Source organism: Bufo gargarizans, chromosome 4 (genome assembly GCF_014858855.1).
Source record: "Bufo gargarizans isolate SCDJY-AF-19 chromosome 4, ASM1485885v1, whole genome shotgun sequence".
NCBI classification, from domain to species: domain Eukaryota; kingdom Metazoa; phylum Chordata; class Amphibia; order Anura; family Bufonidae; genus Bufo; species Bufo gargarizans.
The window spans coordinates 320,721,337-320,737,177 of record NC_058083.1 but is presented as its reverse complement, the minus strand read 5'-3'; the positions used below and the strand labels follow the sequence as shown (position 1 = coordinate 320,737,177).

Genomic DNA, 15,841 nt, shown 5'->3' with positions numbered 1-15,841 from the left:
AACTTAGCCCCTGGGATGAGCTCTCTCTTTCTAAAGTGCAAGTACTTAGACCCAGATTTTGAAGAAAAAGAAAATCAATAAGGTTTACCCCAGCACCACAGTCAATGAATACTTCAACAAAAAAAAATTATTGAGTCTAGCGCCACCAAAGCTGGAAGGAGAAAGCAAGTATTACAGGGAGCTTGCATACCTGCTTGCTCCACCACCCCATTCACACTACCAAGAGTCAGGGATGTTTTTTTCTTTTTTCTTTAAGTAAACCTCTTTGTAATAATTTCTCATCAACATGCGGTTTAACAAAAGGACAAGCAAAAATAAAATGACCACTTTTACCACAGTAATAACATAGTTTATGCAACCTCCTAAAGGTTCAACTACCAGAACGGATAGACACCTGATCCAGCTGCATGGGTTCCTCCCCTACCCCAGAGTTATATGTCATATCACTCTGGGGAGCAGGTGAGACGAAACCACTCACAGAAGGGAACCCTTGTGCGGAGGGAACCTTACACCTCTCTCTAATACGTCTATCTAACCGTACTGCCAAAGACATAGCATTCTCCAATGTATCCGGGTACTCATGAAAAGCAAGGGCATCTTTCAATCTCTCAGATAACCCCTGACAAAACTGACTACGTAACGCAGGGTCATTCCACTCTGACTCAGTAGCCCATCTCCTAAACTCAACGCAGTAAGCCTTTGCAGTATGTTCACCTAGTATTAGATTACGCAATTTAGATTCCGCCATCGAGACCCGATCTGGATCATCATAAATTAAACCCATGGCTTTAAAAAAAAATTCCACCGACCGGAGGGCCAGAGAACCGGATGGCAGAGAAAAGGCCCAGGATTGCACGTCCCCTTTAAGCAGGGATATGATTTTCCCTACCCTCTGACTCTCATCACCAGACGAAGATGGACGCAGCCAAAAATACAACTTGCATGACTCTTTAAGGCCTGACCGGATCCGGCGTGTACTCCACTTGCCGGAATTACACGCCGGATCCGGAAAAACGCAAGTGTACTGAAAGCATTTGAAGACGGATCCGTCTTCAAAATGCTTTCAGTGTTACTATGGCACCCAGGACGCTATTAAAGTCCTGGTTGCCATAGTAGTAGTGGGGAGCGGGGGAGCGGCATACTTACCATCCGTGCGGCTCCCGGGGCGCTCCAGAATGATGTCAGAGCGCCCCAGGCGCATGGATGACGTGTACATGCGATCACGAGATCCATGCGCTTGGGGCGCCCTGACGTCACTCTGGAGCGCCCCGGGAGCCGCACGGATGGTAAGTATGCTGCTCCCCGCTCCCCACTACACTTTACCATGGCTGCCAGGACTTTAGCGTCCCGGCAGCCATGGTAACCATTGAGAAAAAGCTAAACGTCGCATCCGGCAATGCGCCGAAACGACGTTTAGCTTAAGGCCGGATTCGGATCAATGCCTTTCAATGGGCATTCATTCCGGATCCGGCCTTGCGGCAAGTGTTCCGGATTTTTGGCCGGAGCAAAAAGCGCAGCATGCTGCGCTATTTGCTGCGGCCAAAAAACGTTCCGTTCCGGAACGGAAGACATCCTGATGCATCCTGAAGGACGGACTGTCCATTCAGAATGCATTAGGAAAATCCTCATCAGTATTCATCCGGCATAGAGCCCCGACGACGGAACTCTATGCCGGAAGACTATAACGCAGGTGTGAAAGAGCCCTAAAGCGGATAAAGTCATCCACACCCCCTGCAAATCTATCAGGGAAAGCGACTTTAGGCTGCCCATAAATTTGACTTCCTCCTATTGCACCTGATGCCAGAGCATTCTGACACCGTGTGACCGAATTAAGCAGATCAGCAACCTCCAGGGATAATCCCTGCATGCGATCAACTAGCGCATCAATTGACTCCATCTCAAAACAGTTGAGAAATGGCAGTCAAAGTATTGGCGGGTTATAATGTCACGCTGGACAGGATACAAGATACACAGAATACAACCAAACAAGTGTCTAGGCAAGAAGCTGGGGGAAAAGGTAATCTCCTGACAAATCCCTACCAGCTCTCCCTAGACTTCTATGCCCACGTTCAGACCCTGAAGATGGGAATGAATGTGTCCCAGTGCCTAGGCTGAAGATACCCTAAAATCCCTAAGATGGTGAAAGGGGAAAAGAGGCAGCCTGCTCCCTCAGGACCTGGAGGGGGCAGGCATCTCTCTAACAGCCTAGACAGACAATCACAAGAAAAACAAAACCAACTTATCTTGTTAGGGAGCAGGAACAGCAAATCCTTCCTTCCTTTCTTCCTCTCAGCAAGACAGAAGCTATAACCCGTACAGGACACTGGGAGTGGGAGTAATTTAAACTCATACCAATGACCCCACCCAGTGCACCTGAAGGGAGGCGGATACAGCTCAATTCCAAAACAAAAACAAAAGGCTACACACGTGCTGCTAACCTGGCAGACCACCGCACATAACCTGAGCAGGGCATGACACCTGCTGTCAGAAAACTGCGGTTGCTGGAGAGAAGGACTCCTCTGTGGTGCTGGGCTGATTTCTCAGGTGTGTGACAGTAGTGAGCTGTAGGAGACTGTAAGGGGGAAATAGTAGATTTTATAGTAGACTCAGATCTGTGTATGTATGCTACTCTCTGCAGAGTTCAGAGTGGCAATGGGGGGACTCTGCCCTAGGTCCCCCAAATGCCTCTTCTTTAGGTACACCCCCATACATGCCCCCGCTCCATATGCCCCTACTCTAAATGCACCACTAATATTGCCTTTTTTCCAGTTACCCCTGCTCCAGTATCCCGACTATTACCCTGCCTCAGGTGACCCTAATGCCTCTGTTTCGGTTATGACCCTCCGTTTGTGCCCTTTGCTCACTTTGCTCCTCTAGAACCTTTGCTTGGGCTTTGTTAAAGGTTATGACCTGCAAAGGGCGTTGGACTTATGACTGAAAAATTCTGCACAGTGCATCACATTCTCCAGTATTGAGACGTATGGTTTACATGGCGGTAGTGATGATATTCCGTATTTATAGGCATCACTGCTGCCATGTAAACAGATACTGGTAGTGGAGTGGTGGAGGATTTAAAGGGGTTGTCTAGGTTTTCAAGTTTTCCTCTCCACACCATAGGGCATAACTATATGACTCAATCAAGAAGGGGGATCAGTGGGGGCTCCAGCGTTCAGACCCCTACGGATCACTTAGTTATCCCCGATCCTGTGGATAGAAGATAACTAGAAAAGTGGACACAGACCCTTTAACAGGCGAGCAATTCTATTTTAGTTTTGATTCATATTTTGGGCCAGATTTTTTATTATAATTAGTTTTTTCACCCAAAGAAAACTTTTAAGGATAGGGAATGTGAAAAGGTCCAACAGCTATGACATGACAGGTGATAAGTGTCTGATTGATGGGGGTCTGACTGCTGGGACCTCCATGATCAAGGGAATGTGGTCTTAAGACCCTTGTGTACATAGATTGGCGGTAATGTAATTGAATGTCTCAGGACCCCTTTTTTTCATGATCATTGGGGGTTCCAGCAGTCAGACCCCAGCAATCTGATATTTTTTACCTATCCTGTAGATAGGCAATAGGTCATTATGGTAGGACAACCCTTTTAAATATACTGTAGATTATGTGCAATCTGGGGAGGTTAAGATTTGGTAAATTTCATGCCAGACATTTATGCTTAAAGGGGTTAAAGGGTTTGTCTCACTTCAGTAAATGGCATTTATCATGGAGTTAATACCAGGCACTTACTAATGTATTGTGTAATCCAGCAGTGGTGGCCGTGCTTACACACTATAGGGAAAGGCTGGAAGTGCTCATAGGCCAACACCTTTACCTATAGTGTGTAACCACAGCCACCGCTGCTGGATTGCAGAGTGGTAATAACCATGGACACGTGCTATGTATAATATGATGGAAAAGAGTCAATATGGACAATCACAATACATTAGTAAGTACCTTATATTAACTTTCTCTACATGATAAATGCCAATTGCTGAAGTGAGAGAACCCCTTTAACTGTGCTACACTTAATAGGGTTAGACATAAATGTCTTGGTGTGTGCATTGCGTGTTTCCTATGTGTGATTGGTGTGTGCTATATATGATCCATGTATCAGTGGTGTATGTGCAGCATGTGACGTATGCATCAGTGGCATGTGAGCCATGTATAAGTGTCTTGTGTCCCACATCTGTCCAATGAGTGATTGATGTGCGCTGCTTGTGTCTTGTTTCTGACTGACTTAAGTGCAGGATATCCATACATGTGTAAATTCTGCCACATGTATGTTTGTGCATTTTGCTGCGAATGTCTGCCATCATACTTCATCTTTAATACTTCTTTTATCACTGTAAGTGCTCATGAACACCACCGTTGGATGTTTTGCAGTCCGTAAATTGCAGATCCGCAAAACATGGATACTGGGTGTGTGCATTCCACATTATGTGGAGCAGAACAGCCGGCCTCTAATAGAACAGTCCTATCCTTGTCTGTAATGTGGACAATAATAAGACATGTTCTATCATTTTGCAGAATGGCCATGCGGACATACAGACATGGAATTCACACTGAGTCTTTTTTTTTTTTTTTGCGGCCCCATTGAAGTGAAGTGAACATGGAAAAAAATTTGTTTGTGTGCAGGAGCCCTAAGGTGGGCCCCCAGAATCAGTTACACTGGTGGGCCATAAGTACCCCAGTCCAACACTGTGTGTAGGGCAAACAAAAGCCCTGTATGCTACTGCAGCCAGCCAGTAGCGCAGGGGCAACACGGTGGATGGAGGACCGATGAGGGGCCAAATTATAACACACAGTTCATCAGTTTACTCACGGTTAGCAGAAAGCCTCCCTGGGCTGGCAGCACAGTGTTGAGGTGGACAGCACGAAATCCTCCGGGGCACGCTCTGTGGTAGGGAAGCATCAGCCAAGATGGTTGTTGAGGTGCCCTTAATGTCAGGGGTGCTTAGGGTGCTTGTTGCGGCTGAGTCCCTGGATGTTTTTTGTCGTGACACCAGTACCGTTAATGGCGGTACAACCATTAGTAGTAATAACGACTAACGAGGTAGACAGTGGTAAGATGCAACTCACAACTTTTACTGTTGATGACTTTCATGGTAGCAGTACAAAATACAGTCTCTTGATGTTTTTAGAGTTGGTCTGCAAATCCACTGTTTCTAGGCTTTTTAGGTTTGACTTGGAGCTTAGCCGGATATTCACCTGAATATCCCAAAGGTCTTTGATGCCTGATTTGTGGCTTTTATCCTTTGGATGTATAAGTCTTTTCTCTTGTCCCTTTCTGGACTAAACTTTCATCAGAGCAGAAGTGCTAGATCTGCACTCTCTCACTCTAAGCATCAGTCTCCTAATCACTGATCTCCACACTGATCTCAACTAAACCTACTGACTAGGCCTGACCTAGGTATATATAGGACCTAAGTTTTATCCCCATCTAGTGGTGGGATGTATAAATTACACCTAATCTGCCTGTTAACAGGGATTTTGCAGATACATTAGTACAAAGTACCACAATACAGCATAATGCAATTGTCAAGATAAAAAGTGCTTTTAAGCAGTGCCCACACACACGTAGTGGTATGCTGCACTACAACTGTACGTAAAGTACATCACTGTAGGGGCTGTGGACCCCCACTGCTCATATATGGCTATCTATTAAAAAATCCCATTTTATCTGCATCTAAATAGTAAAAAGTGCAATGTAAGGCCTCATGCACACTACCGTTCAGTTTTTTTGTGGTCCGCAAACCGCGGATCCGCAAAAAACGGAAGCCGCCCGTTTGCCTTCCGCAATTTGCAGAACGGAGCGGGCGGCCCATTGTAGAAATACCTATTCTTGTCCGCAAAACGGACAAGAATAGGACATGTTCTATTTTTTTTTGCGGGGCTACGGAACGGAGCAACGGATGCAGACAGCACACAGAGTGCTGTCCGCATCTTTTGTGGCCCCATTGAATTGAATGGGTCCGCATCCGAGCCACAAAAACTGCGGCTCGGATGCCAAACAAAACAACGGCGTGTGCATGAGGCCTTAATGTAATAATCAGCAAATAAGGACACAACTTTATCAACACAGAACATTTCTTAACAACAGGGGCATTGCCTTTACCGCTAGAGGTTCCATTCTCTCTTGTTGCTGCCGCGCCCTCTGCACTTTCATTGAAAGGGTCCGGCAGTGTAAATGCCATCACACCTGGCCCTGACTTCTCCTAGTCTCCCATCTTTGCCGCGCTTCAGTACCCGACACATTACAGAAGAGAACTTGCCAGCAAGCCTCTCTCCTCTACTGCGCCAGCACCAGCGACATGGGAAAGGTGGGAGACTAGAAGTCATGGCCAGGTGTGACGACATTTACACTGCCGAGCCCTGTCAATGAAAGTGCAGGGGCCTCTGCAGCAGCAGAGAGATTGGAGCCTGTAGGAGTAAGGCCTCATGCACATGACCGTATGTATTTTGCGGTCCGCAAAAAACGGATCTGCAAAAAATACAAATGACATCCGTGTGCATTCCGTATTTTGCAGAATGGAACAGCTGTCCCCTAATAGAATAGTCCTATCCTTGTCCATAATGCGGACAATAATAGGACATGTTCTATTTTTTTGCAGAACGGAAATACAGACATATGGAAACGGAATGCACACCTTCTGTTTTTTGTGGACCCATTGAAATGAATGGTTCCGTATACGGTCCGCAAAAAAAACGGAACGGATACAGAATTAAAATGTGTTCGTGTGCATGAGGCCTTACAGGAACACCCCCTTTGCTCCTAGAGACTAATTTGCATATATTAAAAGTTCACCGATAACCACAGATAGGGATAGGACCAAGAGTGTTAGCTTCTGCTGACCTGCGCTCGTCATAAGGTCTTGTTTCACTACCACTTTTTCATTTAATTCAAACATGTACTGTTATGGAGATATGAAATATGCAGATATTCTTTTTATGTTTTATGACATTTAAAATCGTGTTTTTTCATTATTTTTTTTTGTATGTTAACCTTACCTACATTTATTTGACATTTTGTCTCTCTGTGATGCACAGTGATTTGTTAGGGCACCCCTGGGTATATCCTGATAGGCTTTATCACAGGACAGCTTAGGCACTTGTTAGCTCTTGTGTCAGCCCCATCCATGTTTTATCCCCAATATATTTTTTGCACTTCATGATAAAGCCCTAAATATTGTATATGTCACAAGATGGAAAGGTCCAGAAGAGTTTAATGTTATTTTACAGCAATAACATTCAACGACTGGGGTTTTAAACATGGTGACTGCTCAGAAGCTAAGCAGGTACTGTAACTACTAGGTTTCTGCTGTTTTAAACAGCAAACACCTGTAAACAATTTCTGTGATCAGCGGTATCGCCATCATGGACATTTGCCCCCTCAGATGTCCTAGTCAATTGAGACTACGGCATCTGAAAAGATTTTCCCCGCTCTTCCATGCGGCAATTGAGGGAGCTGTTAGTTTGTTGTGGTAGCCTTGAGCCCTGTGCCAGTGCTCCAGAGAGATACACCGAATCCCACATAGGTGCATTAGCAATTCATTGCAGTCTATAGGAGAAGCGATCAGATGATTGCATGTTCATATCCCCTAGGGGGACTTAAAAAATGTGGCAGGAAAAGTAAAAAAAAAAAAATTTTTAAAAAAATATAAAACCACCCTTTTTCCCCATATTAAAAATAAAAATCATAGGCATTGCTACGTCAAAAATCCCTGACATATTAAAATCCAAACATATTCATCCTGTACGGTGAATGCCATAACTGAAAAAGAGAATCAAAATGGCTGATTCACAGTTTGTTCGTTGCTTCACCTACTAAAACAATTTGAAGAGAAAGTGATCAAGAAGTCATACACACTACAAAATATTATCAATAAAGGCTACAGATCAACCCTAAAAAAATTAGCTCTCGCACATCTCCGTGGATTGAAATATATAAAAGTTATGGGTGTCAGAAAATGGCAATGAAAAGAAAAAATCCATTTGTTTTCAAAGTTACTTTTTTAAGTATTAAAACACAAGAGAAACTACGGTATATACCATAAATGTAGTATCCCTGAGAAATTAAATAATAGATTTAGGACCTAACCTGGGCAAGGTTAATAACAGCTTTATTTACAAATGCCTGCACGGGCAATAACAACCTATCTTGGCCCAAGTACAAATTTAATACTTCACTTTTATTGTTTAGTTCATTAAAAAGTGTCACTGATATATGTGATTCACATGTGATGGGACACAGACACACAGACAGAATAGCCTACTAAAGTGTAAATTGTACTGTCCCGTAGAATGAAGGTAACAGTTCAGTTGTACTGCATAGGAAACACCATAAAAAAAAACCGAAACCCATACAACTATGGCAGACATTTTTCCAGCTTCCCACTATATCATATGTAGGATAAGATGGTGCCATTAGAAAGTACAGCTTGTCTCGCAAAAAAAAAGCTCTTATGTGGCTCTTTGAACAGAAAAATAAAAAACTGTTAGGGCTCTGGGAAGGCACGAATCCCATGACTATTGTACAAAATAAAAACCATCATATAGTACATGACAATCTTTTTCTAACAAAGCTAGAACCAGCCCTGTACCTCACATGGATCCAGAGATCTCCCCATTCAATGCTCTGCTAGATTTATATCAAGCTGCAGCTCAGGAGGTGTGTCCATACTCTCCCTATCACAGCTCAGGGGGCGTGTCTTTTCTGCTGGAGCTCCCTACCTATCACAGCTCAGGAGGCAGTTGAAGGATGAAACTGAGCATGTGCGACCTTCTCAATAAGGCAGACAAAGAAATTAAAAAGAGAACAAACAGCAGGTGGGAAACAGATTCATTTTATTGAATAACTCAGTGGCTATGCAAATTTTTTGATAACATGCAATTACAAAATTATTCAGATCCAGGTGCTGGTTTGAAAACTGTGAAATATTTTCCGTGGAACAACCCACTTAAGGGTTTAAATAAGCCAAGACATGTCTGATGATTATGTGCCTAAACCAAGAAAAGACTGGCTTAAAGTCCCATGTACATTGAGTATTGCGGGCCGAACCCACTGACAATTTCATGTATATGGGAAGATCCCTACTTTTGCCCAACAGATGATGTCTAATCCTTTTGTTCTCCCAGGTGATAAGCTGCTGTGAGAGGTGCCTGGAATCAGCGTTCTCTTCTTGACCCCCTATTGAGAACACATACACGCTCTGCATGTGCGCATGAGTCCTCTCCATTATGTTAGCACAGCAGCTTGGACTGTGTATTCCAGGTTTGAGTGTTGACATAGGGGGTAGGGGGGGGGGGGGGCAGTAGGAAAATAAAAATGGTGTTTTGGACTCCTTATGTGCAGTACTACTCATGTATAACTGCAGAGAATAGTCCCGTATCGCAGTGACAGATTGCCTTTAAAAAGTTGCAGATTTTTGCACATGTCACATTTACACAAAAACGTGCAACTTTTTTTGCTGTTTTGTTCATAGTAGGCATAGATTTGCTTTTCTGGCGCACAGATTACCAAAAGATAGTTTATAGAATGTACATTGAGAATAGCGAATTGAGAATATTTAACATCAAGGTGTCATTACTTTATGTAACTGCTTTTTTTTTCTCTTTTAGGATGTGGATTTTTTATCATTCTGTCAACGGTAATAGCAGCCATAAGTGGACTACTTGTGGGCTATGAATTGGGAATTATTTCGGGAGCTCTTCTTCAGCTGCACACTTTATTAGAACTGACCTGTCGACAACAGGAAATCATAGTGAGTGCACTGCTCATTGGAGCACTTTTTGCTTCACTTGTTGGAGGATTCCTTATAGACTACTATGGGAGGAGAATCACAATTATGGTCACATCTTGTCTACTTGCTCTTGCCAATCTTCTGTTGATTGCCATTGCATCCTATGCAAGCCTTATTGCAGGTCGTATTGTCATTGGTATTTCCATATCCTTATCTGCCATTGCAACCTGTGTCTATATTGCAGAGATTGCACCTCAGCAAAAACGAGGAATGCTGGTGTCTCTGAATGAACTAATGATTGTGGTTGGCATCCTCCTGGCCTATATTGCTAACTATGTGTTTGCAACAGTTGCTAATGGTTGGCAGTACATGTTTGGACTTATCATTCCTTTAGCTGCTTTACAAGCCATTGCTATGTATTTTCTCCCACCAAGCCCTCGTTTTCTGATCATGAAGGGAGATGATGAGATTGCAGGAAAAGTTCTCCAAAAACTAAGAGCTACTTCCCAAACCAGTGAAGAACTCACAACCATCAGGTCTTCTATAAAAGCTGAATACCAATATAACTTTTGGGACTTATTTTGTTCAAGAGACAACATGAGAGCTCGCTTGCTAGTAGGATTAGCACTAAGTTTCTTTGTGCAAATAACTGGGCAACCCAATATTTTGTTTTATGCCTCGACAGTGTTAAAGTCAGTTGGCTATGAAAGCAATGAAGCTGCTAGCCTTGCTTCTACAGGAATTGGAGTTGTTAAAGTGGTCAGTACAGTTCCTGCAATGTTCTTTGTAGATCGTGTAGGAAGTAAGACTTTTCTTTGTATTGGGTCAGCTATCATGGCAGCCTCATTGGTTACAATGGGAATAATAAGTCTAAACATTGATGTTAATTTTAACAGTATCTGTAAATTTAATTCTCAACTAAACCAGTCATTGGAGGACCCATATTACTATAAACCAGTGACAATATCCAAAACGAATGAATCTCTTTGGAAAGAGTTACACCAGCTATCATCAACTAGAACATTATTGCTAAATGGTTCAAGAAATGACACAAAACCGGGATATTCAACTACTCCGATGACTCTGAGCTTCTCTGAAGGACCTCAAATAATCCAAGAAGAAAAAAATGTTCCAGTAATTATGAAGTGGTTGTATTTGGTTAGCCTTCTCGCCTATGTAGCAGCATTTTCCATAGGCCTAGGACCAAGTAAGTGACTTTTTCTGCTTTAGTTAGCATTTTGTTTACTAATGTTAAGTAAATTACAATCCTATTATTCTTTCCTTTGACCAAGATTACGTGATATAAGTATCCATAGTCTAATGTACACTTGTAACCCCAATAAGCTTGGTGAACAATGCAAATATTTTATATGGGTGAATAAACTGTTGGTGCAACATCTCAATCATGTAGCACTAATTGATTTCACTAACTAGCTAATAAGAGCAACATAGGGCAAAACTCCAGAGAATATGGCAGATGTTGTATGACAATGTGATCAACAATTTAATCACATCAAAATGTAAGGTTGTGTTTGCACTTTGAGTGTTGGAGGCTCCACCAGGAGAGATTCAGTTCATAATTTACAGGAAAAATATTGCAGCATGTAGCATTAATCCCTCCCATCAAAATGACGGATACCATAGTAGGACCCAACAGACCCCATTATGTGATGGATTTGGAACTCCGTTATTGTCATTTTTCTGCTCCTATGATGGAACAGAGAAACCAACAGAAATTTCAACAGAGCTTAAAGTATCATGTGGCACATACAATATTAATCTCACTGTAGGCCCAGGGGACTCTCAATGCTTGGGAGAACTCTTCAAAACAGCAGACAAATTTTCCAGGTGTCACATGCGGACCTCACCAGCCTCTTCTCTTACCTAAAGCATGCTGGCCTATTTAGCAGCAGCCTCCAGGCATAGAGTCCTGCATGCTGTAAGGCCTTTTTTTTTTTTTTTTTTGCATTTACATTCCGTTTTTTTTGCGTTCCTTATGCCTTCCATAATTCCATTTTTCCGTTTCGTTCAAAGATAAAACATTTCCTATTATTGTCCACAGGGGCCAGCTGTTCCGTTCCGCAAAAAAAGGAATGCACACAGACGTCATCTGTATTTTTTGCGGACCACAAAACACTGAAAAGGCCATATGGTCGTGTGCAAGAGGCCTTAGAGTAAGGAGAAATAGGAGTCTAGAAAAAGGTCTAAAAATGCTTTGGGGTGTGATCTAGGATCTGCATTATTTTGGATTCTGGTCTGATGTCTGAAAACCCTTTGGAATCTGATCAGTTTTTAATACACTCTGGTGTCTGTTCTAGGAGGTCTGAATCTATTTTTGTTTCTGATCTGGAGTATATATTAAGTTTGAGGTGCAATGAAGGGGTCATATGCACTACATCAAATAGATTAGAAGCATATTCCAAATTTGTTATGCCTTTGGCATGGCATGTATTACTGTGGCATAAACATGCATGACAATTAATCATTGAGAGTCACTAAATAATGCACGTTCTATGTGCTTCTGTAAAAATAATAATAATACCATCCCTAGGATAGAAAATGCACAGTGCTACTACTTATCTAAATGTAAATGCAAAATGTAACCAAATACAAATTGAAAAGCATTGCAATGTAAATGTAGGTAATATGTACTGCTGGTTCTAATGGTGTTTCCAGGTTTATTGATGCCTATTTTATGTTTTGTTTTCTTTTTCTCACAATTTTCATGATTATCAGTCAATGAGTGAACAAGCATTTCTGTGTTCCAGTGGCTTGGCTAGTGCAGAGCGAAATCTTTCCTGCTGGGATAAAAGGCCGGGCCTTTGCAATAACAAGTAGCATGAATTGGGGCATGAATCTTCTCATCTCGTTGACATTTCTTACACTAACCGGTGAGGATGGCCTTTCTAATATTTTGTGAGCTTAATTTGATAAATTGCAATCGATGCCTTTAGCAGAAAAAAAGATATTTAAAACTTTAATATTTATTGTTTTACACATAAAAGCATCATGGAAATAATTGACAAAAAAGTGCGAGAAGTGTAAGAAATATCTAATTTCACTCACAATGGTGTATATACTTGTATTACATTAACAATTGTTTTAGAAGTTTTATCTGACGCACAAAAAAATGTAAACGTTTAATGTTCCTATACACAGAGAGCAATTAGGACAAGGTGCCACTTTCTGATCTACAACCTGTTTAGGGTATATTTTTGGAGGCATAGGAAAGAAAAAAAATGTTGTACATCTCATCAAGAAATGCTCTTGGAGAAAGATCCTATTCTATAACTCTCAACTTGAAAGTTGTAGCCACCGCACAACTGTAGCTCTGCTTTCAGAACAGCGATACAGTTGAATGGTGCTCTGCCCCACAGTTCACTGTGAAGTTTGAGGCACCGCAGGTGATCGCAAAGAGATTTCATCATTGCGACAACTTGTGCCAGATGAGTAATTTTTATATTTTTTTAAACACTTTTGGAGAAATACAGGAGAGGGCAGTATAACTACAGAGGGAAACTATAATTACTTGGGAACTCTATGGGGCCATTATAGATACTGGGGCAATACAGGGGGCATTATAACTACTGGGGACACTACAGGGGGAAATTATAAGTACTGATGTAATACAGTGGGCATTATAAATACAGGGGGCAGTATAATGGGAATTATAACTACTTAGGACACTACAGTGGGCATTATAACTTCTGGAGAAATACAGGGGAGCAGTATAGCTACTGGCAGCATTAAATGGGGACACTATAACTACTAGGGACACTACAGGAGGGAATTAAAAGTACTGCAACAATAGAGAAGACAGTGTAACACTATGGGGGCACTACAGGGGGCATTATAAGTACTGGGGCAATACATGGGGCATTTTAATTACTGGGGACACTAGAAGTACTGGGGCAATACAGGGGGCATTATAGGTTGGACATTATAACTAGCATTACAAGGGGACATTACAACTACTTGGGGCATTACATTGGGACATTATAACTACTGGGGGCACTACAGGGAACATTATAACTACTGGGGATACTACATGGGGAGCATTATAACTGTAGGCACCATAGAAGGCATTAAAACTACTGGGGGCACTACAGAGGGGACTTATTATTACTGGGGTCTCTACCGGGGGCCTTATGGAAGAACTCATTAACTGGATTTATTACTAATGGGGGCACTGTGGGGCATAATTACTACTGGGGATTCTATGAGGTCTTTATTATTATTATTATTATTATTATTATTATTATTATTATTATTACTGGGCACAATATAAAGGGCATAGCTATTAATCAGGAGCACTCTCAGGGAACATTATCACTGTAGGGAGCTTATTACTCAAGAGGGCAATCAGAAGAAAGTTAGAATTTGTGGGACTTTTGGGAGCACTATATACAATAGGGATTTATTGCTGTGTGTATGTATGTTTGGCAGTGCTGAATGTAATATCCATCCAAATATGCCATCCTATATTTTATGGCCCCCTTAGGACAGGAACTCAGGGAGCAAAATAAAGCCACCTAGTATTACTTGGCAATGTATGGTTGTATTATTTTAAAAGTAAAATGCAGTATAACACAAGAACTTTATCCACGTATTATGTTGACTCTTTAAAGGAGTTTTCCAAGGTTTCTAGGTGATCAATATCAGATCAGCAGGAGTTTGATACCCTGTACCCCCCAGCAGTCAATGTTTAGGAGTAACTCGGGCACCAGATCTACTCAACTCAGTCCATTGTGTAATGGACAAAGCTGGTTACTGAATCTCTGCTCCCACTGCAGTGAATGGGAGCAGTAGTGCAGTAACCAGCTTCGTTCAACACACGGGATGGAGCTGTGTGGTATTGGCGCCTATTTCTGGCACCAGATCTACCCCTGAACTGCTGATCATCGGGTTGCGGGGTGTTCACTGATCTGATATTGTTATACTTAGGGCTGTTTTACTCAAGCAAGTCCATTGCAGGAATCACGCGCCGTGTGTAAGCGTGCTCATCTGTTCCAGACTTGCAGGAGTTATCATGATTTACTGCTACAGAATCATAGTGACGTAAAGCTGGAGAAGTAAGGTCAAGTAGAGGCACATTGATAATGCTGTGTGCTCTTGAAAGTCCAGAATGGAGGATCACACTCATACACGTAGCACAATTTCTGCAATGGACTCTCTTGTGTAAAACAGCCCTTATGGTAAGCCATCAATGTAAAAATTCCAATAAACAGCTGAATAGGAGAATAGTTTTGATACAGCAGTATTATCTTGGCACTATATGGCTATATGTCTACCTGTCTTAAAATAGCAAAGAGAGGGTATTCCTTTTTTAGTCCAGGGCCCCATTTTCTCTAATGCAAGCCTGGTCTGAATTGCTGCCTATATGGCAGGATTTTAGAAAAAGTACAGAATCCCTTTAGGAATGAATGACTAGGATCCACCACATATGCAGCAAAATCAGCTGATGACACGGCTTCATACACCTCTCGTGCCCGCTAGCTTACTATAAAGTCACAGGTTGTGAAGAGGTTAAAATATAAATAGTGACATGCAAAATGAAAAATAACAATGCCAAAAATTATTTGAAAATATTTAACATAAAACTAGATTTAAACAATAGGTAATTTTCTGACAGATTCCCTTTAAGCCACCCATGAGATTTTAACACATGCATACCACATCACCACATTTATCGCTCACTCCCTTTGTACAAAACATTCTAAATACACTTCTTATTGTTTATTTCTGATGGTAATTGCTTAATAATGCCTGCAGTAAGGCCTCATGCACACAGCCATTGTTTTGGTCCACATCCAGGCCACAGTTTTGGCTTAAGTGGGGCCGCAAAAGATCCATTGCTCCGTTCCGTGGTCCGCAAATAATATATAACCTGTCCTATTCTTGTCCGTTTTGCGGACAAGAATAGGCAGTTATATTAATGGCTGTCAACGCCGTTCCGCAAATTGTGGAACGGACGCCATCCTTGTTTTGCGGATCCGCAATTTGCAGACCGCAAAACACACAACGTTCGTGTGCATGAGGCCATAATGAAATTAAAGTTTGGTTCCACCATCTAATATGCACTCAAATACACAGAGTGTTAT

The 15,841-nt window shown here is 42.0% G+C and overlaps 1 protein-coding gene across 4 annotated transcripts in view; it reads left to right on the top strand.

The window, feature by feature from the left end:
• The window catches only part of SLC2A12 (solute carrier family 2 member 12), a 78,058-nt gene that overhangs the window by 18,744 nt on the left and 43,473 nt on the right, over positions 1-15,841 (top strand). For 3 of the 4 annotated variants that reach the window (XM_044290162.1, XM_044290164.1, XM_044290166.1), the window contains exons 2-3: positions 9,619-10,947; positions 12,509-12,631. In XM_044290162.1, coding sequence (XP_044146097.1) covers positions 9,619-10,947; positions 12,509-12,631 — 1,452 coding nt within the window. The remainder of the gene's footprint in view (positions 1-9,618; positions 10,948-12,508; positions 12,632-15,841) is intronic. The other variant, XM_044290163.1, reaches the window with a different exon arrangement.